At 35.9% G+C, this 25,634-nt stretch overlaps 1 protein-coding gene, 1 non-coding gene and 1 pseudogene across 2 annotated transcripts; 2 read left to right on the top strand and 1 right to left on the bottom strand.

Annotated features, from left to right (window-relative positions):
• The window catches only part of LOC136236089 (uncharacterized), a 109,265-nt pseudogene that overhangs the window by 7,922 nt on the left and 75,709 nt on the right, over positions 1–25,634 (top strand).
• LOC136235627 (U-box domain-containing protein 31-like) lies at positions 9,373–13,086 on the top strand. The gene is made up of 2 exons (XM_066025440.1): positions 9,373–10,944; positions 12,133–13,086. Exon 1 carries the CDS (start codon positions 9,524–9,526, stop codon positions 10,841–10,843), a length of 1,320 nt encoding a protein of 439 aa, XP_065881512.1. The 5' UTR covers positions 9,373–9,523; the 3' UTR covers positions 10,844–10,944; positions 12,133–13,086.
• LOC136201642 (small nucleolar RNA R71) lies at positions 25,514–25,620 on the bottom strand. The gene has a single exon (XR_010673988.1). It is a non-coding gene; the product is annotated as a small nucleolar RNA R71 (small nucleolar RNA).

The raw sequence follows: 25,634 nt of genomic DNA, 5'->3' as shown, positions 1-25,634 counted from the left end.
CCTGTTTCGGGAGGATGAGTCAGAGAGCCTTTCTTTTTCTTTATCTCGTCTCCGAGATTCACCCCTTCCTTTCCTGGGTGGAGATGCCGACTCTCTGCGAATGTCATCGACTTCCATGAAGTCTTTGCACCTGTCTATCAGCTCCGCCATATCCTGTGGTTTATTTCTGATCAGATCCTCCTGCAAGCTCTTGCATGTTGTGTTTTTTACGAGTGCTTCCACTGCCATGGAGAGATCCACATCAACAATGCGGATGCACAACTTATTGAATTTGTCGACATACTCCCGAAGAGGTTCGTTTTCTTTTTGTTTTAACTCGAAGAGTTTTCGCGATTTAACCACTGGAGGGATGCTTCCTGCGAATTTTGAACAGAATTCTCTACTCAATTGATCCCAGATATTTATCGATCCTGGGCGGAGAGATTGGAACCAACCGTAGGCCGGACCTTTTAGTGTGGTGATGAACATTCGGCATTGCATAGCTTCACTTGCATGATTAAGCCCGAGCAACATGCGGTACTTCCTTGCATGGGCTTCAGGATTATCCTCGCCCGAATAGGCTGGTATATTTGGGATTTTAAAATGCCTATCCGTCTCCTCGGCCTCGATCCATGCGGTGAAGGGCGATTCCCGATTAGCAAACGGATTACGCCTGACATTCTCTTCGTTCTGTCTACGTACCTCATCCCTGATCTGATCCGCCATAGAACCTCGACCCCTTCTAGAACGCCTTCTACTATGGGACCTGCTTCGCTACGAAGATGAGGAACTAGACTCTGACGAAGGGTTTGATGGCGAACTACCGCCTCCTCGTCCTCTGGGTGGAGACCGCCCTCGTGGTGGAGATCGTCCCCGATTATCTCCATCTGGCTGGGGGTGTTGTACGACCTGGCGAGGCGATCCAGCCCGGTGCTAGTTTTTTCTATGTCCGGAGGGTGACTTTCTTCATCGAGGGGATTTAGTTTTGCGTCTGCGGTGAGAACGAGACCTAGACCGTCTCTCCTTATGTGATCGGGTCCGTTTTTTACGTCTGTGACCATCACGTCTGCCTTTTGGGGGATCCGTTGCTGTGTTATTTTTTCCCTGATCCGCTTGTGCTGGCGGAGCTCGAGATCCGCCAATAGTGATTCCTGGGTTTGCCGTGTTTTCCAAGAGAGGCCGATCATTTCTACGACTTCCTTCTCGTATATCATGAAATAATGCTTGGTTTAATGGCGGATTGTTGCCGAGCCCCAGGCTGACAATTGTCGAATCTATGGGTTGAGAGGAAAAGAATGACGAGTCACGACGTGCATTAGACATAACATTGGCGCTCTGCCATTGCGATAGGGGCGGACGGTGATTAGGTGGGAAGGCAGCCCCGGTCGTTGCTCCACCTACATCTCGGTTTGTCAAGAATGCTCTTAATCGACCTTCCATAATAGGTCCATGCTCTCGGCCCACGGTACTTGCGCAAATATCCAAAAGGGTTTCTGGCGACATGTTCCCTTCGTCATGGATGATTGGCGCATCAGGATCGACGCGTCCAGCGCCTAGGGTGGGATTAGCGCGACCAGCGCCTGTAGTGGGATTAATTGATGGTGGTATGGGTGGTACCGAAGCACCTATTGAGGGGTTGGATTCCCCGTTTGTCATGTTTAACTTATGAACTAAGTCCTTTTTAATTTAGAACTTCCACGTTCACCGCACCAATTGATAACTAGTGATGAACTTCTGATTGGATTCCTTCCCTGTGGGGGGCGTCGTTGGGTTCGACGGGGGGAAGCTCCGATGCCAAAGTCAGTAATGGAATATAGAATAAACTGTATTGACAAAGTAGGGTTTGAGAGAGTGAATGTATGTGTACCTCAATAGCTTGGGGTGCAAGCTATTTATAGTCATATGATCATAACTTTCAGTAAACAAAAAGTCTCCATTAATGCCCAATTAATGGTGGTTACGGGTCTCCCTTAAGTGTGGCGGTTAGCTCATTAATGCTTCATTAATTGCCTTTATTGGGAATCGGCTCTACCGTTCGGCGGGCAGGTCGAGGTGTGATGGCGGGTCTCACATTGGTTTGACTACGGATAACGTGCGGTAGAATCTAGGAGATCCGCCACCGAGATGACTTGCTCGATACGCCACTACTTCCCTGGCGTTCCCAATACGTTGCCGTTTTGGTAAATATCCTCTTTGATCCCGTGGAGAATATCACGATGTTATCAACTATCCTGCAATTACTTTATGTGATATCCAATGTCTGCCTCACACACCCCAGAGTCCCCTCTGTAGTGGATCGTGTTTGAATAGAGTCAAAGCACCACACTCCATAATCCAGAATCACTAATTAATGTTTAGTTGAGTCTGATGATTACTTATACCTACTAATACTATTTGAGATGAAAAATGTGTTATTCGGATAAATCCATCCATCCTGTTATCTCAAGTCGGGTCCCTAATCCTAATGAAATCCTTCACCGGATCCATGTAACTGTCTAGATATCTCCATATCTAAAGCTTGTGAGATCAGCTCTCTGTTCACAACAGAAGACATTATTACATGCAAGTCTCAACAGCATTATGTTAATCCCATAAACATATTACTTGACTTGGGGTTGTTTTAAGTTTATTGGTTTATTATAAAGTTTAGTCGCACTTCATGCTTGTATGAACACTTTATGATCACTTAAATAAACTTGGGATTTCTTTTATTTAACTTAATTAGTTTTGATAAAAAGATTAATGCCTTTATATAGTTAAACTTACTATATCTTATAAAACAAACGATAATGAACAATTCGCTTACAAATAGTTTATATCCTACAACAATTGTCTATAGGACACTAAACTCTAACAACACGTACTTAGCTTCTATGGTGGATAAGGCTATACAAGTCTGTTTCTTATTGCTCCAAGATATTGCCTTATTTCCGAGCAAGAATACGTAGCCATATGTGGATTTCCTCTCATCCAACTCTCCAACCCAATCTGCATTTGTGTATCCTCTCCATGGAAGACTATTTCCTTGGTAACACAGAGAATAGTCTATTGTTCCTTTGAGATATCTCAGTATTCTATTCATAGAAGACCAATGAGCTTAGCCTAGGTTGGATTGATATTTGCTTAGCATCCCGACAATATGGCAAATATCAGGCCTGGTGCATAACATGGCATACATAAGGCTACCAACCACATTTTTCATTTTATGGATTTCTTGTTGTGCCTTTGGGCATATTTTTAAGCTTAGACTATAATCTTTGCTCATTGGGCTATCAATGGGTTTGCAGTTTCACATATTAAATTGCTCAAGAACTTTGTAAATGTAATTCTCTTGAGACAAAGCTAATAATTTCTTAGAGCAATCCCTTGTGATCTTGACACCAAGGGTATAGATTGCTTCTCCCATGTCTTTCATCTCAAAACTTGAACTAAGCCAAGCTTTGGTGTGATCTATATAAGTTTTGTCATTCCCTACGATTAGGGTATCATCAACATACAATGATAGAATGACAAACTTATTTCCGCAGTGCTTGGTACAAACACAATGGTCTTCTTCAATCTGCTTGAAGCCATTCCATTTCATCTCATTATGAAAATGAAGATACCATTGCCTTGAAGTCTATTTAAGGTCATAGATCGATTTGATCAGTTTGAAAACCTTTTGTTCGATGCATTCTTGAATGAAACCTACATGATGTTGTATGAAAATTTCTTCTTCCACTTCTCCATTGAGAAAAGCAGTCTTAACATCCATTTGGTGTAGCTCCAGGTCCAAACTTGCTAGAATTGCAAGTATGAGCTTTATGGAACTAAATCTCACAACAGGAAAAAAAGTCTCCCTAGAGTCTATTCCTTCCTACTGCATATAACCCTTAGTGACTAGGCGAGCCTTATATTTTTCGATATTTCTGTCATCCGTTCGCTCAATCTTGAGAACTCACTTGTTCTCAATTGCCCTTCTACCCTTGGGTAAGTCAACCAGTTGCCAAACATTGTTGAAACACCTTTCCACATGATTTTGATTTGACAAAATTATTTAACAAGAATTAAATCTCCATGATAAAAATATTCTAACACATTAAATTTAAATGTTTTGATTTATTCATACTAATGTGTTTGTTCAATGTTGAGTTACTTAATCTATAAGACATTAAGTTGTAAGGCCTAAAGGCCCACAAGAGAAAGTCAAGCCCAAGTCAATGGATGAAAGCCTCACGACCCAAGATCAAAACGCAGCTCGTACTGAGTAAAACGCAAGCCCAACAATGAGAAGGATCGAGAAGCCTTCGACCAAAAGCTTCAAGATGAAGCTGCTGAGTTGAGCGACAAGAAAGTCAGGTTAGCGGCTGACCTGAATAAACTTGAAGACAAAGTATTTCTACTTTGGGTAAAGTTCAGAAGACGCAGAAAGCTGTCTGGAAGACTTTACCATAAATGTGGAGACATTCTGTCTTGTCTGACGGAAAGCTGTTGAGCACTGCCGAAGACAGAAAACACAAGAATTTGATTGGCCGGGGACGCTGAGCACGTACTGAGTGAAAGCGACAGGAAGCCGTTTCCCTCCAACGGTTATTTCGAAATTCGAAATTACCGGTGCATCAAGTGTCACTACAAATAGGCCACTCAAACGCTTCATTCGATGCAGATCTTCAATCAAGTCGAAACGCTGACCAAATTGTTATTCGAAGTTCTGTGAGAAAAGCAAAGCAAATCTTACATCAATTCCAATCCTGTGTAAAAGTCTAGAGTGATCTAAATCATCTAAAGTGTCTTAGCAATTATTGTTTAGGACAAACAAACACTTATCATTTCTAGAATTATAGAAAGGAGAAGCTGAGTACTCGGTCATAGTACTCAGCGGTAGAAAGAGGAGTGAGTAGAGGAATAGAGGAAGGTACTCTTGTATACTCAGCTTTCTATTGTAAAAGGTTTGTGCTCTACCTTTAAAGAGCTCAGTAGAGGATTCTGAAAAGCTCAGAAGGAATTTCGGGGACTGGACGTAGGCGGAGAGGCCGAACCAGGATACGTCTACTGAGTAATATCTTTCTAACCCTTATCTCCTTAAATTATTGCTTGCTATAATACTGCCTAGTTAAACACTAAAAAGAACATCAGCTGAGTTGAGTGAACTGAGAAGCTAAGTTCAGGAATAAACTCAAGTGCTATTTCCTGACTCAAGGACAGATTCAGACTTAGTCACTTGTTGACTAAGCTTGTATCTGAAACTTACTCAGTGTCACTGTGCTAAAAGACTTCGAGAAAGTCTAAGTTAAGAATTGACAGTCAGCCTAACGTGAAAATTTATAAATAGTTTCTAACCCCCCTGCCTTGGAACTAATCTTGTCACGTTACACGGGACCAACAAACATGGTTGACTTGCATGCAGAGCCGATCTTCGCGATCCCTGGTCAACTACACTCGTAGGTTGAGAATCCTGAAAATCTCCATAAAATCTCAAGGAAAATCCCATTAAATTAGAGTACCAAAATACATTTAATTAATTTACCAAAAATACCATTAAATACCAAGTCAAATTGATTTATTTTTGGTAAATTGATTATGTGGAAATTGGACTAAAAATAAGCTCAAATTAAATTTGGCATTCTTTTATTGAAAATTAGATAAATTAAACATAAACATAAGGAAGTGGTATGGAAGTAAATAAAAACTTAAAGTTGACGAAATAAAGATTAAAACTATAAAAATGGCACAAAATGACTCAAAATGATACGAAATAATCCCGAAAACCGTATTAAAAGATAGGGGTAAAATACCTTATCACGAACCACCTAGCATGCATCGAGACCCGAAGTTGTTTTTAGCTTCCCAAATACTTCAAAGCTTGGTGGTCGGTATAGAGTTCAAATTCCTTCCCATTAAATAGTGCTCTCACGCCTTCAAAACTCTCACCATGATATAAAACTCTTTATCGTACGTGGCCCACTTTTTCCTCGATAAGCATAACTTCTCACTAAAATAAGCTATCAACCTCTTTTCTTGCATGAGAAATCCCCCAACACCAACCCCACTTACATCACACTCCACTTCAAAGAGCTTCCCAGAGTCAGAAAAAGCTAGTACTGATGTCGTACTCAACTTCTCATTGATCAATGCAAAACTGCTCTTTTGCTCTTCCTCCCACTTGAACCCTCTCCCCTTTTTCAAACACTCAGTCAAGGGTGCCACTATAGTGGTGAAATTCCAGATGAATCCTTGGTAAAATGTTGCTAGCCGATGGAAGCTTCAGATGTCTCCCACATTCGTAGGTGTCGGTCAATCCCATATGGCTCGAACTTTCTCTTCATCAACCCGAATTCCACCTCCACTCACCACATATCTGAAGAAAATCAAGCTTTCCATAACAAAATTACATTTCTTAGAATTAGCATATAATTGGTGCTTTCTCAACGAGTCTAACACAACCCTCAAATGCTCCACATGTTCCTCCAAGGTTTGACTATGGATGAGGATATCGTCGAAATACACTACTACAAACTTTTTGGTCACCAGACGGAGTACTTGGTCCATTAACCCTATAAAAGTGTTTGGAGTATTTGTCATCCCAAATGGCATCACCAGCCACTCATACAATCCATCCCGTGTCTTGAAGGTCATCTTCCACTAATCTCAGATTCATATTTGGTGATAACCACTCTGCAAATCGATCTTTAAGGAGACCTCTAACTAACAAAGTTGGCCTAGAATGTCATTAAGCCTTGGTATTGGGAACTTATACCATATAGTAATCTTGTTAATAGGCCCACTATCATCACACATGTGCCATGACACGCTGTGTGAGCCCACCTTCACTCTTGGGTTGGTTTTCTCAAAGAGATTCCCTCATCACTAAAGACAATGATTTTTTTAATCATGGTAGAATCTTCACTAGCCTTTTTTTGGAAGGAACTGATGCAGTTTATGGGCACCCAATTTCTTTTAAGCAATGCTTAACATCCTCAGACTGATGGACAGTATGAACATCTCAATCAATGCCTAGAGGGTTATTTGTGTAGTATGTGCTTCCATTGTCCTAAGAGTGGGCTAGCTGGCTGAGTCTTACAAAGTACTGGTATAACTCTACATATCATAATGCTCTGAAGATGAGAACATTCCAGGCTTTGTATGGACATGCCCTAATTTTACCTATCCTTCCTAACGCTACTTTTAATGTAGCTGCAGTTGAAGATGTCCTAGTTACTAGACAACAGATGAATCAGATACTACAAGATTGCTTAGCCCAAACTCAAAATAGAATGAAACAGTTTCCAGATAAACACATGACATATAAGGAGTTTAAAATGGTTGATTGGATATTTTTATAGCTGTATCCCTATAGGCAATCTTCTCTTGCTCAGCGCAGTTCTCATAAGCTCTCAACTAAGTTTTTTAGTCCTAATAATATCATAGCTAAGATGGGAAAAGTTGCATATAAGCTTAAGCTTCCTTCTACAAGCATGGTGCATCTTATTTTCTATGTTTCCCTTCTTAAAAATAAGTCAGACGCCTCCTCCTTTCCTCTCACTATCTTTTCTCCCATTGAAGATGACCTTATTATTCTTCAACCTATTAAGGTCCTTAATACTTGTAATGCCCTAGTGAATGATGATGTAGTTTCTCTATTTTTGATACGGTGGTCATGTTTATCAGTTTTGAATGCATCTTAGGTAGAATATTCTATGTTGGTTTCTTGATTTCATCTATTATTGGAGTTAAGGATGTTCTGCAATGGAGGTATTGTAACATATACACGTCGTAAGAAGTAAAAGGGTTAAAAAGGGTATTTATCTATATCAGTTAATTTCAATTACTTATTTATTATTATGTATTTTCTTATTTCTATCAAATTCTTATAGACTACCGAGGCTAGATATTATTACCTTGCTTTAGGTTATTAGCTATTTTGGCTCTTAGTGAGTTTGTTATGACATATGTGATTCTTTATGTAACCATTGGTGACATTAGCTATAACTAGCTAATATAAGGTCATGCATTGAAGTTTTTATATTAAGTACTCGTTCTTCCATGTCATTTGGAGGACCCCAAATTTCATATTTGGATACATGTATTGTGATCCCGCTTAATAATTAAAATAGTGATACCTCTTATAACATGTGTGGGTCTATGTTATACATAGAAAAATATATATGGAAGGTTATCCGTTGACATGGAAAACCAAATGCTTCTAATAATTTGTCCATGCCTTGAGCAATATCTATTAATGAGAAATATCTAAACTATTATTCCCTCATTTTCCTTCTATTTTCTTAATTCTTGTAATTTCTAATATTCGTGATGCAATATAACCCCAATAGCTTTTAAGATAACCAATTGCATAACAATTTTGGTATTTAGAATTATTTTGGTCATGAACGAATGATATCATATCATTCATTATATTCACATTACATTAAATGTTGTCAATGGCTGCTGTAATTTAGCCTGTGTTGCCAATAATATATGCGTCCAAAATATTATATGATGTTGTTGTTAATGTTATATTGCAACAAAGGACTACTGAGGAACAAGACATGATATGATGCGAGCATCCAATCGACTGCATCTGTGAAAATGAGTTGTAGGAGAAGCCGAACCAAAGGAGCGACACATCAAAAGGAAGAAAAGAAAATCCATGTGAAAAATATATCCCATATCCCACACGCTGCGTGGATTTTTAAAAGCTACCGATCCTTCTAAAATGAATCCCACATGCCTACACAAGAATTTTTGAACAGCAAGCAAGCAGAACTATTACTCAGTGTGGATTTTTTTAAACAGAAATGATAGGTAAACTAACTTAAAAGAGTGAAATTGTTTTCTTAAAAAAAAAAAAAACTTAAAAGAGTGAAATTGATTAATTATCTCATATCTCCAGTACCCGGACAAACACTGTTTTATAAGTAAAAAAAAAAAAGTAAAAATAATACAGTACTTAAGATTTGAAATTTAGATATTAGTGTAAAAATGAAATAATTATATTAAAAACATAGGACTGATGAGTTGTGGCAGCTAATCCGAAACATGCAACTGACCTGACCACGCCCAAATCTCACAAAAAGAGAAAAAGAAAAACCTTAATAACATAATGGCTTCAAGTGTTTTCTTTTTTAAAATAAAATAAAAGAGAGAGAGAGAGGAGGAGGAGTTTTGAAAAGATTCCATGATTAAAAAGGGTAATAAAATAAGTGGAAGGAAAACTGGAAGCCACGTGGGGTGGCCCCCAAAGAGAGCGTCCCTTTGGGAAAGTGCCAGCTCATCTTTTTGACCAGTCTTCAACTGAAAATGCCTACATATTAGTTTTGCCTTTCTGCTCTTTCGTTTCGTTTGGTTGACCATTTTCATTTTCATTTTCATTTTCATTTTTTATTTCTTATTTTTTATTTTTTGCACCTTTGCTTCCTTTTTCCCCCAACCCTTCCTTCAAACCTACCCTTTTCCTTTTTCCGGATTTAGAATTTTGTTAGCTCACAAACCTCTTTCATCTTCTTCTTCCTTGGATTTCCCCCTTTTCCTCCTTCCACTGCCCACCCGCCACTCTAATTTAGATATGAAGCTAGATTTGGGTGCTGGCGGCCACGTCCTAGATCTCGATACTGCCGTTAAAGATGGCATTTTAGATGGCGCTGCTGCCGGCGTCGCCTTGATTTCGACTGCCGGCGTCGATAATTTGGATCTCAACAATATGATTCAAGAGCTTCAATCGATTGAAGTACCCTCGGTTTTCATTTGTCCAATCTCATTGGACACAATGCAAGATCCTGTCACTCTCTGCACCGGCCAGACATACGAGAGATCCAATATCCTAAAATGGCTCTCTCTTGGCCAGTATACTTGCCCAACTACAATGCAGGAGCTCTGGGATGATACTGTCACGCCTAATACGACTTTACAGCAGCTCATTTGTAGTTGGTTCTCTCAGAAGTATTTGGCTATGAAGAAGAGATCAGAGGACGTGCAGGGAAGAGCTATCGAGCTTTTGGAGACTCTAAAGAAGGTTAAGGGTCAATCTAGGGTTCGTGCTCTAAAAGATCTTAGGCTGCTTGTAACTGCTCATTCCACATCTAAGAAGGCTGTGCTAGATAATGGTGGACCTGCTTTGCTTTCTTCCTTACTGGGTCCTTTTACTACGCATGCTGTTGGGTCCGAGGCGATTGGGATTCTTGTCAATTTGGATCTTGATTTCACATCCAAGGAAAATTTGACGCAGCCTGCCAAGATTTCTCTAATGGTGGATATCCTAAATGAGGGTTCCATCGAGACAAAAATGAATTGTGCGAGATTGATTGAAATGTTGATACAAGGCAAGGATTTTGAGTCTGTAAATGTGTCGAGCTTGAGTCTTTTGGTTGGTTTGTTGAGGTTGGTGAAAGATAAAAGGCATCCAAATGGGACATTGGCTGGACTTGGTTTATTAAAATCTCTTTGTTTGAATGAATCTGTTAGGAACTCTGTTGTGGGTATTGGGGCAGTTCCCCAATTAATGGAGCTGTTGCCCAGTTTGAATAATGAATGTTTGGAGTTAGCACTTTGTATTTTAGAGCTTCTTTCTACCATATCTGATGGAAGGTTGGCTTTGAAGGGTTGTGCTAACACTATACCACATATGGTGAAGTTATTAATGAGAGTATCAGAGAGGTGTACTCAACTAGCTTTGTCGATCTTATGGGCTATTTGTCAAGTCGCACCAGAAGAATGTGCTGCAACTGCTGTGGAAGCAGGTTTGGCTGCGAAGCTTCTTCTTGTAATACAAAGTGACTTTAATCCTGCTCTGAAGCAAAGGTCTTCTGAGCTATTGAAATTGTGTAGTCTAAATTACACGGCTGCTATCTTCATTTCCAAGTGCAAGCTGACCAGAACGATTCAATGAATGAAACTGTCAATTTGATTTGTTGATGCACATATCTTGTTGCCAAGAGGCAGAAACACAGACACCGGAGCTTGTTGAATTGATGGAATGGAGCTGATAAGGTACATATTTATCTTTTCAATGCATATATAAAATCTATCGTTTCATTATTTGCCTTTTGATTAGATATTAATTATTCATCCATTGTCGATAAGCTGAGCCATGCTGTAGCTTTTAGTGATCCCTAGTTCTGTTATTGTAACAGACTATTTAGTAAAGTATAAGAATTATATGCAGTTGCATTGAACCTAAAGAGGATATGAAATGTGAACGTACTGGGGAAGAATGTGGAGAGTGAATTCTTAAAGATATATTCTTAGTAGTGTTTGAATTTTACTTCTGTGCTGTCCCATGATCCTCGATTTGCTATCCTAATGTTTTTCTGGGGCAGAATTGAACTTCTTAGCTTAGAGCTTTTTTTCTGTATGATGTACTTTCAGTAAAAATAAGCCATTAACTTTATATTATTCAGCGAATGACAAACCTTATGAATCATTAGCCATTAACTTCTACTTGACCAAGTCCTCAATTTGAGTTACAAGGACAAGCAGTAATTACATCTAGGAAGTTGAATTGAGAGTGGAGAAAGAGAAGAGGGATAAAATGGAGAATGTTCCTGGTATTGGTGGTATAAGACAGTTGTAGCAGCTAGCCCTTAATCAGCTGATTCAGCTACTGTTTCTTAGTTAGGAAAAGGAAAAATGAAAAAGTCTCTTTAGTTGAACAAAAGAAAATAAAGAATGAAGGGAAGAATTTTAACAGCCTAGTTATTGTTATTTTGCTTACCCCTTCCTTCCCCTGAAATCCTTTGTGTCCCATTCAGATATTCTCAATGAAATTAGCTGGTAGAATCCAACAACTCTCATCTGTAGGAGAGTACTCTTGCATAAAAGATCAATCTAGCTGTATGATTATGCTTTGGTCAGCAGGTTACTCTTGTAAGGGCCCCATTGATCCCATCTCTGGAAAATGTATAAAGTATTGCAACTAGCACTTTTCTACCTTGACCCTCCATATCTTTAGTAAAGACTGCTGTTTACATTTAGTCTTTGTCTCTCTCTCTCTCTCTCTCTTTTTGGCTGGACTTAATTCTTACAACCTTTTGTCATAAAAGATGGTTGGCTACTTTTAGCATGTTATGAGCTGCAATTGGTAATTGGAATTTACCCGCAATAAGTAGCTTAATGTTCATGTCAGATGTTATTGATAGGAGTGAAGATGGTTATGAACTTATAAATTAAAATGGACAGGTGGGATACTTGGATGACAACTTGAAGGACACTTCCAAAATGATGGGAATTCATCCACAAACGAGTAATGCTAAGTCAGTTGAAACTCGAGGCATACTGTCCTAACTCTTGAGTTATGCCAAATGGTTGGAGCTCAAATAGTTTGTAAGATGTAGATATGTAGTAGGAAGGAGGAAGCTATCCAATCCAAGGTTGCCTACTTTTATCTGCATAGCAGTAGACGGAGGAAAAGCAGTCATCATAGCCAAGTTGGCAATTGAAGTCGCAAAAGTTCATTTGTTGTTTATAATACACAATCTTCTAGAATCAAGCATATCCTATCATACAGGCTTACCTGCATTTACAAGAGGGAGGTTTTCACTTAAGATGAGTAGTAGTGGAGTCTCCATCTTGTCTGATTCGGCAATCCAATGTAATCAATTTTGATGATTCAGAAAATAAAAATCTCCTTGTCCATTCAAAAGAATGAAGGCACTCTCCCTCCACATGTAAATAATCATGCTGCTTGTCTCAACTGTCAAAGGGTTGGATGGATATTTGGGAATTAAATCTGCTGTTGCTATTCATCTATTCTTTACCTGTTTTTCGTTCAATTAAGTGGGACACAATGTAAGGGAATAAAAAAATGAAGACATCCGATTTCCTCTGGATCGGATGAAAATCTGATGTCTCTAGCCTCCTGTTCGTGCACATATCATTTTTATTATGTGGAGACCACATTTTGTGAAAGAGACTGAGAAGGAAGGAGATTGGGGATTCCGGACTGCAGATTTTCTTTAATTATTGAAAATCTTTGTTTTGAGATCAGTTAGGTCTTGTTTGGTTAAGAGGGTGAATTTTTATAGAAAGAAAACTCAAATAAATGTGATTTTGGAAGATAAAAAATGCGATTTCATGATAAATGTCGTTCTAAACAACTTTAATTATTGAATATTTTCATTTTGACATTGTTAACAGTTATTTTGAAGAGTTAGTTAAAGTTGATTAACCATCGGTGTTAAAAAAAAAGTGTAAAGTTCAATGTCCACAATGTTAAAATGGTTAAAGTTTAGTGGCCATGAACGTAATTTACCCGTGATTAATGGTGTATAACTTTTTATTTTTTGAATCGAATTGTATATAACTATTTATTACATAAAAAAATTAAAAAGATTTCATGATTCAGAAAAGGGTGGAAGGAAACAGTGGGGGTGGGGGCCAAAGGAGAGCGTGGCTTAGGGAAAGTTCCAGCTCATATTTTTGACCAGTTATGATGAAAATGCGTAGTACGTACTTTTGTGGTCTACGTTTCTTTGGTTTGACTAATTTAATTACTTGCACATTTGCTTTGCTTGTTTTTTCGCGCAACTCTCACTTCACACCCTACCTCTTTATTCTTTCCTTTTTTTAGTTAAAATAATTTTCACAATTTCGTTAGTCTAAAACCTAGTTTAGTTCAAAAAAAAAAAAAAAAACCTAGTTTAGTTAAATTCTTATTAAAACCTTGAAAGATTATTATCAACCATATGCAATATTTTTTAAAAAGACACTATGATACATGTCAAAGCCGTTATGATAACGAGTCTACAAAACAGTATGCAGATCAGACAGGGCCGGAGTCCGGTAAACCCGCTTCGATGGCTAAGTCGATTTATGACCGAATAGAAGGGTAAGAATAGACTTAGTGATAATAGTTAACGTACCGAACCATGTGCCCAGTGGTGAATACATGATTACTCGGTTGGAGGGCCGATTTTACACGTTTGTTCGCAAAAAGAATTTTTTTTTTTGCTAAATCGAACTTACTCATTTTTTTTATATATATATGCGTGTTATAATTTGAATGATTAAGAACCAATTTTTAAGTATTAATGTGTAATTTTTCAAAATTAACCTAGATTTCGTTTAATAGTTCTAACATGTAAAAAAAATTGGATTTATGGAGGGTGGAACAGAACAGGTAAAAAAAATTAAAAATTTTGAGAAATTATACATTAATACTTAAAACTTGTACATTAAACGAAATCTAGGTTAATTTTGAGAAATTGTACATTAATACTTAAAAATTGGTTCTTGATCATTCAAATTATAATATGCATATATACAAAAAAAAAAAAAAAAAGAGCAAGTTCGATTTAGCAAAAAAAGAATAAATCTTTCTACAAACACACGTGTAAAATCGGCCCCCCAACCGAGTAATCATGTATTCGCCACTGATTCTTGCTAACGGTTTTGTGTAGGTGGGCTTTTACGTCACGTTGTATGGGGATGCAAGTGAAGATCAGTACTCCATTTTCTATATTCTTTGACTTATTTTATCAAAATCTATTTGATTATATTATTTTGGATTTAAAAATTCACGCCTGCCACGTCGGTCACCGATCGGCTACCAGGACATCGACCGGGGACCCTAGTCACCGATCGATGACCTTTGACAGTTTTCAGTCAGTTTTTTTGGCGGTTTTTGCCTGATTTCCACTACTTAAGTGGAAATTAACTGGCACAATCAAGGGGGAGGGGCAATTTTTACAAAAAGAAGAGAAATTAAGTGAAAAGAAAAGAAAACAAGTGAAATTGAGTGAAAGAAGGGAGATTACTACAAATCTTACCCGAATTAACCACATTTGAAGGTTCCAACACCCAAATCAAACAAACATCCTTATAGAGTCATATAGCCAAAAATTATGTTTCTCACAACAATTTTCGCTATATTTCAATTCTTAAGTCACTAAACTTATGGAATTGACTTTTTGGATTCCCAATCTTCCATTTTTGGTGCATTTTGATCCAAGTACGCTAGAATTCAACTTTCTGATCTTGTCAAGTCATTGCTGCTCAGGTCCGAATTGTTGCTTCAAGTTTCAATCTCGTATTTGTCGGCCTGCCACTAGGGCTGTAATTGAGCCGAGCCGAGCCGAGCTTTGGCCTGTTCAAGCTCGGCTCGCTATAAAATTAACCAGCTCGAGCCTGAGCGCGAACCGAGCTTTGGCTTGCTCAACGAGCTTGAGCCCAGATTCGAGCCCAAAATCCTCTTTTGGACTTGGTTCATTAAGAAAATTATCTAACCATGAATTGTTTGTGAGTAAATTGTTAATTATATTTGTGAAGTTTGCTCGCAAATAACTCTTTAATTGTGTACATAAACAAGCTCACAAGCAAAGTTCGTGAATAAAGAAACAAGATGCTTACAAATAGTTCGTTTATTACTTGTTTATTATGTTTGTGAACGAACTCATCTAATAACAAATGAAATAATATTAAGTTTAGATATTTGTGAACTAACACAAAACTATATAGTTTTCTACAAAACTAAAATTTGTTCATAAATGTTCTAATCGAGCCTACTCAAGCTTGACTCATCTACGAACCGAGCCAGTAAATCGTGTTCACGAGCGGCTCGTTTACAAATCGACCCGATCACCGAGCCGTTTATGAGCGGCTCTGTTCATTTACAGCCCTACCTGCCACACACAATAAATTGGAAAAGTGCATTAGATGTAACTTCTGAAAGGTTTTAAAAGCTTATTTCTTTTAATTGTAAGTTGTTTTTGTAATTTTAGTGTTTATTTCGGGTTTGTGACATGAAACAGACAATCTGTCTGTAAGTCAATCCCCGGTGGACAACTAGTAGTTTTGATGGAATTTTTTTTAACACCCCTCGATGTTAATTTTCCTCAAATATTTTAGCGGTAAACGAAAAAAACAAGCAATAAATAAATTGATAGAAATATGAGGTGAAGAACATTTTTCAGTCTCCCTTTCAAATCGCCTCTCTCTCATTTCCACAATCTATTTTCTTGGTATGTGAATCGGTTCTCTAATCGAGCTTCTGGTGGTGATTGTCAGTCTTGTGGGAGTATAATTTTAGGGAATCCTTTTTCTATTTTGTTTCTCCTTCTTAAATTGCATATTTTTTTTGTTGCTTCCTACTGAGAAATAGGGAGGCACAATAATTTATTTTGGTGTTGCTTCTACTCCAAATCCCACCATTTTAAACTGAAATTTAGTTGAAGCCACTCATTCCAGGTTTTGAGAATGAGTTCGTAAGCCGAGGTGGAAAGCTTTGGCCTATTAAGATCAATAGAAGATCACCACTTGCATATTGGTGACTTATTAGTTTCAGACATGAAGAAGATATCTTCCCTTTCTAATATAAAAGAGGAGGAATTTGAAATTCATCAACAAAATCATCCAAAATTTCTCTTTCTGGTGAAGTTCTATTCTTAATCGCTAGTTAATGTGTATCTTTTTGTTTTTTCTTTGGTAACAGTTAATGTGTATCTAATTAGTGAGTCAGTACACAAAAGAATGACATTTTTTTTTAATTAGCCTATAAAATCAATTTGAAAATTATAGTAACTATATAAATAAAAATTTCCCAGTTTGCTTATATACTGGACGAGTTGCATTTCTCTATCTTGAACAACAGAACCAACATTGACCGCAAAAAAAAAAAAAAAAAACCTCACCACTTAATGTATTAGTTTTAAGTGTTGAAAAAATGTTATTAAACAAGACCCAACAGAAATTGATACATCATACACATATTCTGTTAACCATTTGATTTCTACTACCGAGTAGCATTATACATTCTTGAAATTGGATCAAATGTTTAATTTTCCATTTGAGTTAACACTAATTGGATATTTACATGTAACATAACATATACTCCAAAATTTACAACTCACAAATTTGGTAATCTTAATCTGAAAATTAAGGTTCGAAGAAAGAAAAAAATTTCTATTTTGAATTATTAAACGTTAAGTGAAAAAGCAATAATATACAATAGTAGTGATTTATAGTTGGTGGTGACTGGATTGGGTTTACTTATGGCCGAACTCTATACAATGTGATGACACTTCTATTTGGCGAAAGGGCAAATGACATAGTTAAAATTTCGCTCACAAATTGCACCAATTATTTGATTTTTTTTTTCAAATGTGCATTATAGTCTAATTAATACAAATAGAAATAGAAATGTAAAAGGATTTATAGTGGTAAGTGATGGTACAGACAAGTAAAAATGAAAATTCTCAAAATGAAGCTGAATGAATTGATGGTGAATAAAAAAAATTGTAAAAAATTATGAAATAGGCATAGCTAACCAGTTTATATAAGCACAATTTGTGAACAAATCATCGAGCACATCCTAGCTTCTCATTTGTTTGTGTTCCTCTAAACAATTTTGAATCAGTAAACAAGACAATTAGAATGTAACTAATGAAAAAATCTCAAAATTAGTTGAGTTTTCTTCCACAAATAGGGAACCAAAGAAAAAATTAAGCGATACAAAAGGAATATTCAGATTTTTCTAATTAGAATAGTAATTAAAAACTTCCTCTATAAGATGTTAAAGTTGGGTCCATAGTACTAGTTACTCATGATTTGTTTATGGGTTAAAAGGAGCTTTCTTTTGCAAGTATTCTTACTTTTTAGTTCTTGTTTTTGAATTGCATTACTCAACAAACTGATTCGGTTAAATTTGATTTTACTTATAATCTTCTTCTTGTGCCTTTTGTCATTTCCCCCAAATATTTGGCTATTTGGTAAATTATCGTTTGTTTCAATTTGTGATCTGTTCAGCTGCGAAGAATCTGTTGGTAAGTGGATAATTTTAAATCTTATTCTTTGTTTATTTTGGGATAGAAGAAGGTAATTTTGTTTTTTTAGTAAGAGCTGCAACCGATCTTAAATGATAAGGGATTCAATTCTTAAAATTTATGAAGTTCAAGTGCTTAATTTTGGGTTTAACCTTTATTTAAATATAAAAATACTAAATTAACTAAATACTTCACATAATATGAAATACTAGATTTAGGGTTACATATTTTTTTGAAGTAAAGATTAAATTCATTATCTATCGATAATTATAAGGTTAAATGTATAACTTTTACCTAAAATTTATAAATAGAAGTATAAAAAGTTATTCAAAGTCCAAGTTAATTGTGTCCGATGGGATTTGCGCAAGCAAGAGTTTACTTAATGACAAGAACCAAGTAACAGCCATACATACCATTATAATGAATAAAAAACTAAAATCCTCTTTTTTTTAAAAGGAAAGGCACTGAACTGAGGGGCTTCGAGGCAGTTATTTCACGGTATACCTATACCGACGGATCGAAGGCACGAGTCGACATACAGAAAAAAGAAATAAGAACTTCTTATATTATTTATATAGCTGAACCAAACTCATAAACAAATATTTAAATTTAAATCTAATGGAGATACAACTTCATATCCACCACCTTCATCTCCACCGCCACCACTGTCGCCAACTCCACCGCTGCCACCACCTCCACATTCCAATCATCATTTACCTCCATGTCCACCTCCACCATGTTTCCAACCACTAAGCCAACTAAGACAAAAAGAAAAAGAAAGGTAAGAGGCTCCATAGTGGTAAATGATGATACACTTGAAGCTGAATGAATGAATTGATAGTGAAGTGAATAAAAAAAAATTGTCTCTCAGAAAAAATTATGAAATGTTTATATAAGCACAATTGGTAAAGAAACCATCGAGCGTACCCCGGCTTCTTGTTTGTCTGTTTTCCTCTAAAACCAGCAGCATGAACAATATACTAAATTTGAAGAAAATAGCTGAGTAAATTTATAAACAGTCAAACCAAAATAGATTTTGTAATGAAATACACACCTCCAATTGCTAACCCTGTAACCCAATCGAGATTGTCTTTCATATCTTTCACTTTGAGTTTCCTTTCGAAAAGCCCCTCAGAATTTTATTTATTAACTCCCATTTCCTCCCTTTGAATTACGCTTTCACCACTCTTGTTATGCGAGGAAGGCTAATGCATATATATATATATTAAACTTATTTCTCAGTATATATATATATATACACAATGAGGCTATAGAGAGGGATTCCCTTACTTCTTATTCTAAAGGAAGAATATAGTTGTTCTAATTAATAAACAAGATTAAAGTTATTTAATTAAACAATTAGAATTATTTAATTAAACAAATACAATTAGATTAATATCCTATCTCTCTCTTCTTCCGTAAACACATATCACAGCTCTCTCTCTCCCCTTCACTGAATCACAATTACAACTCTCTCTCTCTGCATAAATCGGTGAGAATTATGTTTATCGGCGAATCAAAATTTATTGCGGATTCTGAATTTTTGTTTTGCCGATTCTGAAACGTGACTTTTTTTGTCGATTCTGAATTTTGATTTTTTTTGCTGCTTCTGAATGTTTTTGCGGATTCCGAATAGTAGATTCTGAATTGTTTATCGACGACTCAAGATTCATTGCAGATTCTGAATTGTGATGTTTTTTTTGCTGATTCTGAATGTTTTTGTGAATTCTGAATAGCATATTTTTTTTTTGCTGATTCTGAGTAGTGATTTTTTTTGCTGATTATGAATGTTTTTGTGGATTCTAAATAGCGGATTCTGATTTTTTTTTGCGGATTCTGATAGAATTCTCATATATCAGTGATACACGTTTCTGGATATTCATATAATCGAACACGCTTTTAATAGGATTTTCATATATCAGTGATTTTTTTCATATTGACATTTAGAAAATCAATTAACAATAATAATAATTGCAATTAGAACAGCTGAATCAACCCAATCCCCAGAAGTTCATTTTGTACTAGATTTTCATAATGGAAAATCTATAACGATGATTAGCAATAATGGCAAAATGGAGTAAATTTTGTTAAATGCTTTGATTGCCGCTTGAAGAAATTCATGTATGAAATTATTTCTTTAATTAGAATATTAGTTTTTAATAATTGATTGATGAAATTAATTCAGATGCTAGAGAGAGATAAAATTAATAGCTGTTATAGTTTTATACCGTGTACATTTAGGAACTTAATTTAATGTATGTCGTGTATAGTTAGGAACTTCATGAATAAATTTCTTGTTGCATTATTTATAGGTATTGTATTTGGCATATTGTGTCAAAATTTTCTGAAAAAATTGGTGCGAGAAAATATGCAACACATGAGGAAAAGTTCCATGATTACATATGGAATTTAGAGAGTCCTGAAGAGTTTGACCTGAAGTGGACGGAACTTGTGGCGGAAGATGGATTAAACAATAATGGGTGGTTGGTAAATATCTATAAAATTCGATCCAAGTGGATTCCAGCATATGTTAATCATGTTTTCTTAGCGAACATGTCTAGTAGCTAACGGGCAGAGACCAACCATGCATTTTTTAAGAAATATATCAACAAAAGAAACTCTTTGTTTGACTTTATGGTGAGGTTTGGTAGGAGACTCGTTAAGCAACGCCAATGGGAATTGGTTGCAGATATCAAAGATATGAACGAGAGGCCTAAAATAAAAATGAATCATGACTTTTTGGATCATATGGTTGAGATTTACACGAATGAAATCTATTATATCTTTGAGGATGAAATGTGGGTCTGTTTGAGGTATAAAATTGAGCTTATTAGTGAAACCGAGGATCAGTAGCTATTTACGGTTAAAAAAAATGGAGTAGATAATAAAGGCCGCAAAGTTTTATATAACAAGGAACTTAATTTTGTTTCTTGTAGTTGCAGAAAATTAGAGAGCTTTGACATCCCATGTAGGCATACATTGAGTTATCTAGTCAAATATCAAGATTTCATGAAGTTACCAGACAAATACATCTAAAAGAGATGGACTAAGGAAGCAAAAGTAGGGGTCGTGATTGACAATGGTGGTTTGATTATAAATAATGACAAAGAATTTATCTTGGAACGGAATCAAGTAGTGAAAGGCTGCGTAGATTTGAATGACAAAGCTTTCACATGTGAAGCATAATTTTTTTTTGAAAGACGGGCTTCAAACAATTTGCGAGAAAATTAATAGAGTGACAAATTTTAAAGAAAAAAATAGCTCTTTATTGAATCTTGATACAAGTGAAAACAATTTGAATCGCCTTGAACATGTTTATAATGATCCACATAAAGTGCAAGTAAAAGGGTGTGGAAAAAGACTGAAAAGAGGAAAAGAAGAGCAATGATGAAAGCAAAAAAAAATAAAAAAAAATAAAAGCTAGAAAGTGCAATGCTTGCGGTTAAGTTGGTCAAGCTCATCATCACTTCAGTAAGAAAATTTAATATTCTTTTTCATTCTTTTATTATTTTCGTGTATAGTATTTGACAGATGTGTATATTTTTAATCTAATGTAGGTGTTTATCGAGCGAGGATGAAGATGAAGTCGAGAGCGAGTAAAATAGTATTGCTGGGGCAATATATGGCTATAAAGTCATTTTATAATAGGATTCAGAGATAAGCATGAGGAGTTCAAAGTCTTGTTTTAGTGCTTAAATAATTACATTCCATGTCAATTGTGTAAACGTGATGTTTTAGTTCAAACTCTTGTTTTAGATGTTTTTCTATATTAAACCTTCATGAAATCTGGTTGAACTCAAACCGAAGAATATTGTTTTGTTATGGCTGCAATTGTTGTTTGGAATACACATAGGTGGGATTATCCAAAGGATTCTTGTATATCTATAGATGTCATACATGATTTTTTTACAGGTATGAAATGTTTTTTCAAAGTTTGATGTTAAAAAAATCATGTCTAAAAAATACACCAACTCTGCTATCCTTTCAACAAGATATTGTATAATGTTGTGGCTTCTGCTAAATGATATGTTGCAGACTGGAAGGAGTCGAAATGTAGGTCGCTGCTACGTGTTGGGTCGACTTGAACAAGGCTGATGCAGAAACCAAAATGGTGGTCGGGTGGGAGATGCCAGGAACTGGGTTGCTGAAGTTCAATATCGATGTCATAAAATTCATAATCCATAATTTTACTTCTGAAAATATTTTCTCATATGCTCAAAGACGTCATAAATTCATAATCTATTAGTTAAATAAGTTACACAATTATGTGATGACAAAAAATAAACTAAACATAAAATTCTAACTTTGAAATTTTAGATGCCCAGGAAATCACTCCCAAACACAAATTAAGCCATTAACAATTTCCTCGTAACTATATTGATGCTCTCGATTTTTTCTGTCAATTATTCTATCGCTTAAATGATCTATCATCAACATTCTACATCACTCTCTCCAAGTTACTCATCAATCAATTTACATCAGCTGCTGAAGTCGTCACACAAAATTAAGACGAGCACAACTTCTCGAACATGAAATACTAGAAACTAACCGAGTCCTTTAAATTTCTCAAAATGATAGTCAATTGGAGGTACATAACATACTGAATCTACAAGAGAGCTCTATAAATTATGTTGTGGTGATTGACCTCCGCTAATCACCTCCTCCAACCACATAGTTGCTTCATATTTCATAATGTCTATCAATTGACCTTCTTGAATATCCTTTAAAAAAAATACTCAAGAGCTGCTGTTGAATTTCCAACATTACATTGCCTTTGAATAATATATTGTATGATGGTATATTTGGAAAACAATTTCCCTCCACCATCTCTACTTTAATTACATTAACTGCTTCATCAACTTTGCTTCACCATCTCTACTTTCAATAAGATATTTTATAGAATCCGAAAAAAATTCACAATTCAGAATTAGGTGAAAAGGAGAAGAAATCAACAGAGAATTGTTGAACTTCAAGGAGGGCATTTTCCTTCAGATTTCCAAGGAACAAAAACTTTGCTGTTGTGTCTGCTACTACTGATACTGCTGCTGCTGCTGATGTTTTGAAGATGAAGAATGGAAATTTTGTTGGAAGGAAGACAAGTTCTGTGATTGGAATTGAGAGATGGGAAAATGGAGGTTTTGATGAAGAAAATCAAAGTTGTAATGGAAAAACTCCATCTTTTGCTAGAAGAACACTGCATTGGCTTGTGGGGAGACAAAACAAGGTTGTTCATTCATCTTCTACACCTAATGTTTAGTTTCTATTTGATTCTTTGTTTTAGGAAAATTAATTATCCTTTTTTCCATGATTATTGTGTAATGCAGAATTGGATGAATTTCTGTAGTTTAAAATGTAAAGGAAAGAAGTAAGAAAGATATCTAAAAGCACAGAATTTATGCATTTACATTTCCTTTTCCTGCATTATGCTTGCTTGTATCAAGCATAGATATTATAAATCAAGCATATATATTTTTGGCCTTTTATGCTTGCATTTTTGACATTTATAGGCCAACTGTTAAGCCCAAAATATACCTAAAATATCATTAACATTTACATCATTTTTATTACAAATTTGTGTTGTTTATATCTGCTTAGATTACTTTTACTTTCCAATATCTTTCTTTCTTGCAAGGTACCTAAATATTTGGTAAAATCCAAATAGGAACGAAAAAGGATCTAAAACAGAAGAAAAACCCTACAAAAGGAGTCAAAGACGACGTAAATCGAAAGCACCAAGTCGAGGACACAAACGAAAGCAAAGAAATGGAAAACTCACCGTGCCGCGACAGCGAATCCCCCACCCGCGGCCGCGACACGCGTGGTTCATATTTCCTCCCTTCGTCCAACGTTCAACTTAATGCTCCCCCATTCACGGCCGAGGATTCCTATCCTCAGTAAGTGCGGAAATTTTGCCAAATGCATTTAACACATGTTGAAATCCAAGAAACGCGTTCGTTCAAGTGGATAAAGACGTTCTTTCACAACGGACACGACTCTTAACCAACGGATACAATTTTTCACAAAGGATACATCACTTCAATCACAACCCTTCAACATCTATAAATAAAGAGTTGATGTTGAGAAAAAATGCAATGTAATGTTATGTAATATAGATATAGAATCAAAGCGTAGAACTAATGTCTAAGTTCTAAGTAAAAACAATTCGAGAGTTAGAAATTAGATTCTGTACAAAACAAGATGAGGTACACATATTGTTTATAGTTTAATTACAGCTCAGTAGCGTTTAGACATTGTTCCAGTTTTAGTTTGCATCATGGTAGTGGCCGACCGAATCCCTATTACGAAGTTACAGCGAGAAGATTGAGTAGAGTGTTCGCCCCTGAGCCTGACAACCTCTAAGGAAACACAAGGAAAGGACTGATCAGCCGTTCACTTGCACGCCCTCGAAGAACTCGATGCTCCATGTTCTCTGTAAACTTGTATCAATTTATTTTTCATCTAATAAAGACTGTTCTATTCGACAAATCGTTATGCAGCACTTATGGTAACCAATCCAATATAAGTGAGGCTGGTGTTTTCATTAATACGTAGTTAAATTCAAAATCATTACAAGGAAACTTTGTTGAACACTTAGGCAAATTATCATCTCGAAAGAGTTTTAATTTGATTAAGGGCAACTATCCCGAAAGGGTTTTATCGCGTTCAAAGCCAATTAATTAGAGGTTCCGTCATTTATTTCATCATCATAATTGATACAAAGTTTAAGTTGTTTTCTTTGCTTAATGCAAATGAATACATTCATTATTTTTCTAAAAGTTCTAAATGTTCCTGTTTTGTAAAATTCATCCCTAAATCAGAAGATCTTTCTAACAATCGATTTATTCTAAATATAAAATCTTATTCCAGCATTTTCAAACACTCAAAGTCCTCAAACTCAATTAAACAATTATTTTTTTTTCCTAAATTCAATTAGACAAATTTCACTTTTCATTTACAATTAATAGTAAATCTAACAAGTTCGAAATTAACAGATTCAAAAATAAGTTTTTCGTTAAAAAACGTATCCCTGTGGGATCGATATTTTTATTACTACAAGCGAAACCGTGCACTTGCGGAAATCGCTCAACAAGTTTTTGGCGCCGTTGCCGGGGATACGCCAAAATTTTTGACAAAATTTTTTATTTTTCGTATTTTATTTTCGAATCTAGGTTTACACATTATTTTTTATACAACTTTTATATTTTATTTATTTTTCAGTTTATATAACATATTTGTTTTCAATTTTGTTTTGAAGGTAGTTTGGCTCGTGTAACAATTTCAAGTTCATGCGCAGTTCGCGAAATTCGGGCACGCCATCAGACCCTTTTGACCCAGAAATTGAAAGAACACTTAAGAAAAACAAGAAAAACAAGAAAAACAAAGACAAAACACCCATAAAAACCAAAAAAATCCAGCCAGAAAATATGGCCGATCCACCGACACTTATGGATTATGCTAGGCCAGGAATGGCCGGTGTAACTAATAGTGTAGTTAGACCCCGTATAAACGCAAATCAATTTGAAATTAAGTCTGCTTTGCTTAATATGTTGCAAAACAACGTAACGTTTTATGGACTACCTAACGAAAACCCTAATGCACATTTGACAAATTTCTTAGAAATTTGTGATACTTTTAAAATTACTGATGTAACAGCTGAAGCAATCAAACTTCGCCTCTTTCCTTTCACTTTGAAGGATAAGGCAAAAATTTGGTTAACTTCTATGCCTGCTGCAACATTTGAAACTTGGGACCAATTAGCCCAAGCGTTTTTATCAAAATATTTTCCTTTAGCAAAAACCGCAAGAGTCATCAAAGAATTGACATCTTTTACACAAAATGATAATGAAACTCTTTATGAAGCTTGGGAACGTTTTAAAGAACTTCAACGTTTATGCCCACACCACCAACTGCCAGATGCACTTT

The sequence above is a fragment of the Euphorbia lathyris genome, chromosome 7, assembly GCF_963576675.1.
Source record: "Euphorbia lathyris chromosome 7, ddEupLath1.1, whole genome shotgun sequence".
Taxonomy (NCBI): Eukaryota; Viridiplantae; Streptophyta; class Magnoliopsida; order Malpighiales; family Euphorbiaceae; genus Euphorbia; species Euphorbia lathyris.
This window is presented reverse-complemented; position numbering and strand designations above follow the sequence as displayed.

Excerpts from the sequence above, each read along its gene's own strand:
- LOC136235627 (XM_066025440.1), top strand. The coding sequence starts at position 9,524 with ATGAAGCTAGATTTGGGTGCTGGCGGCCACGTCCTAGATCTCGATACT.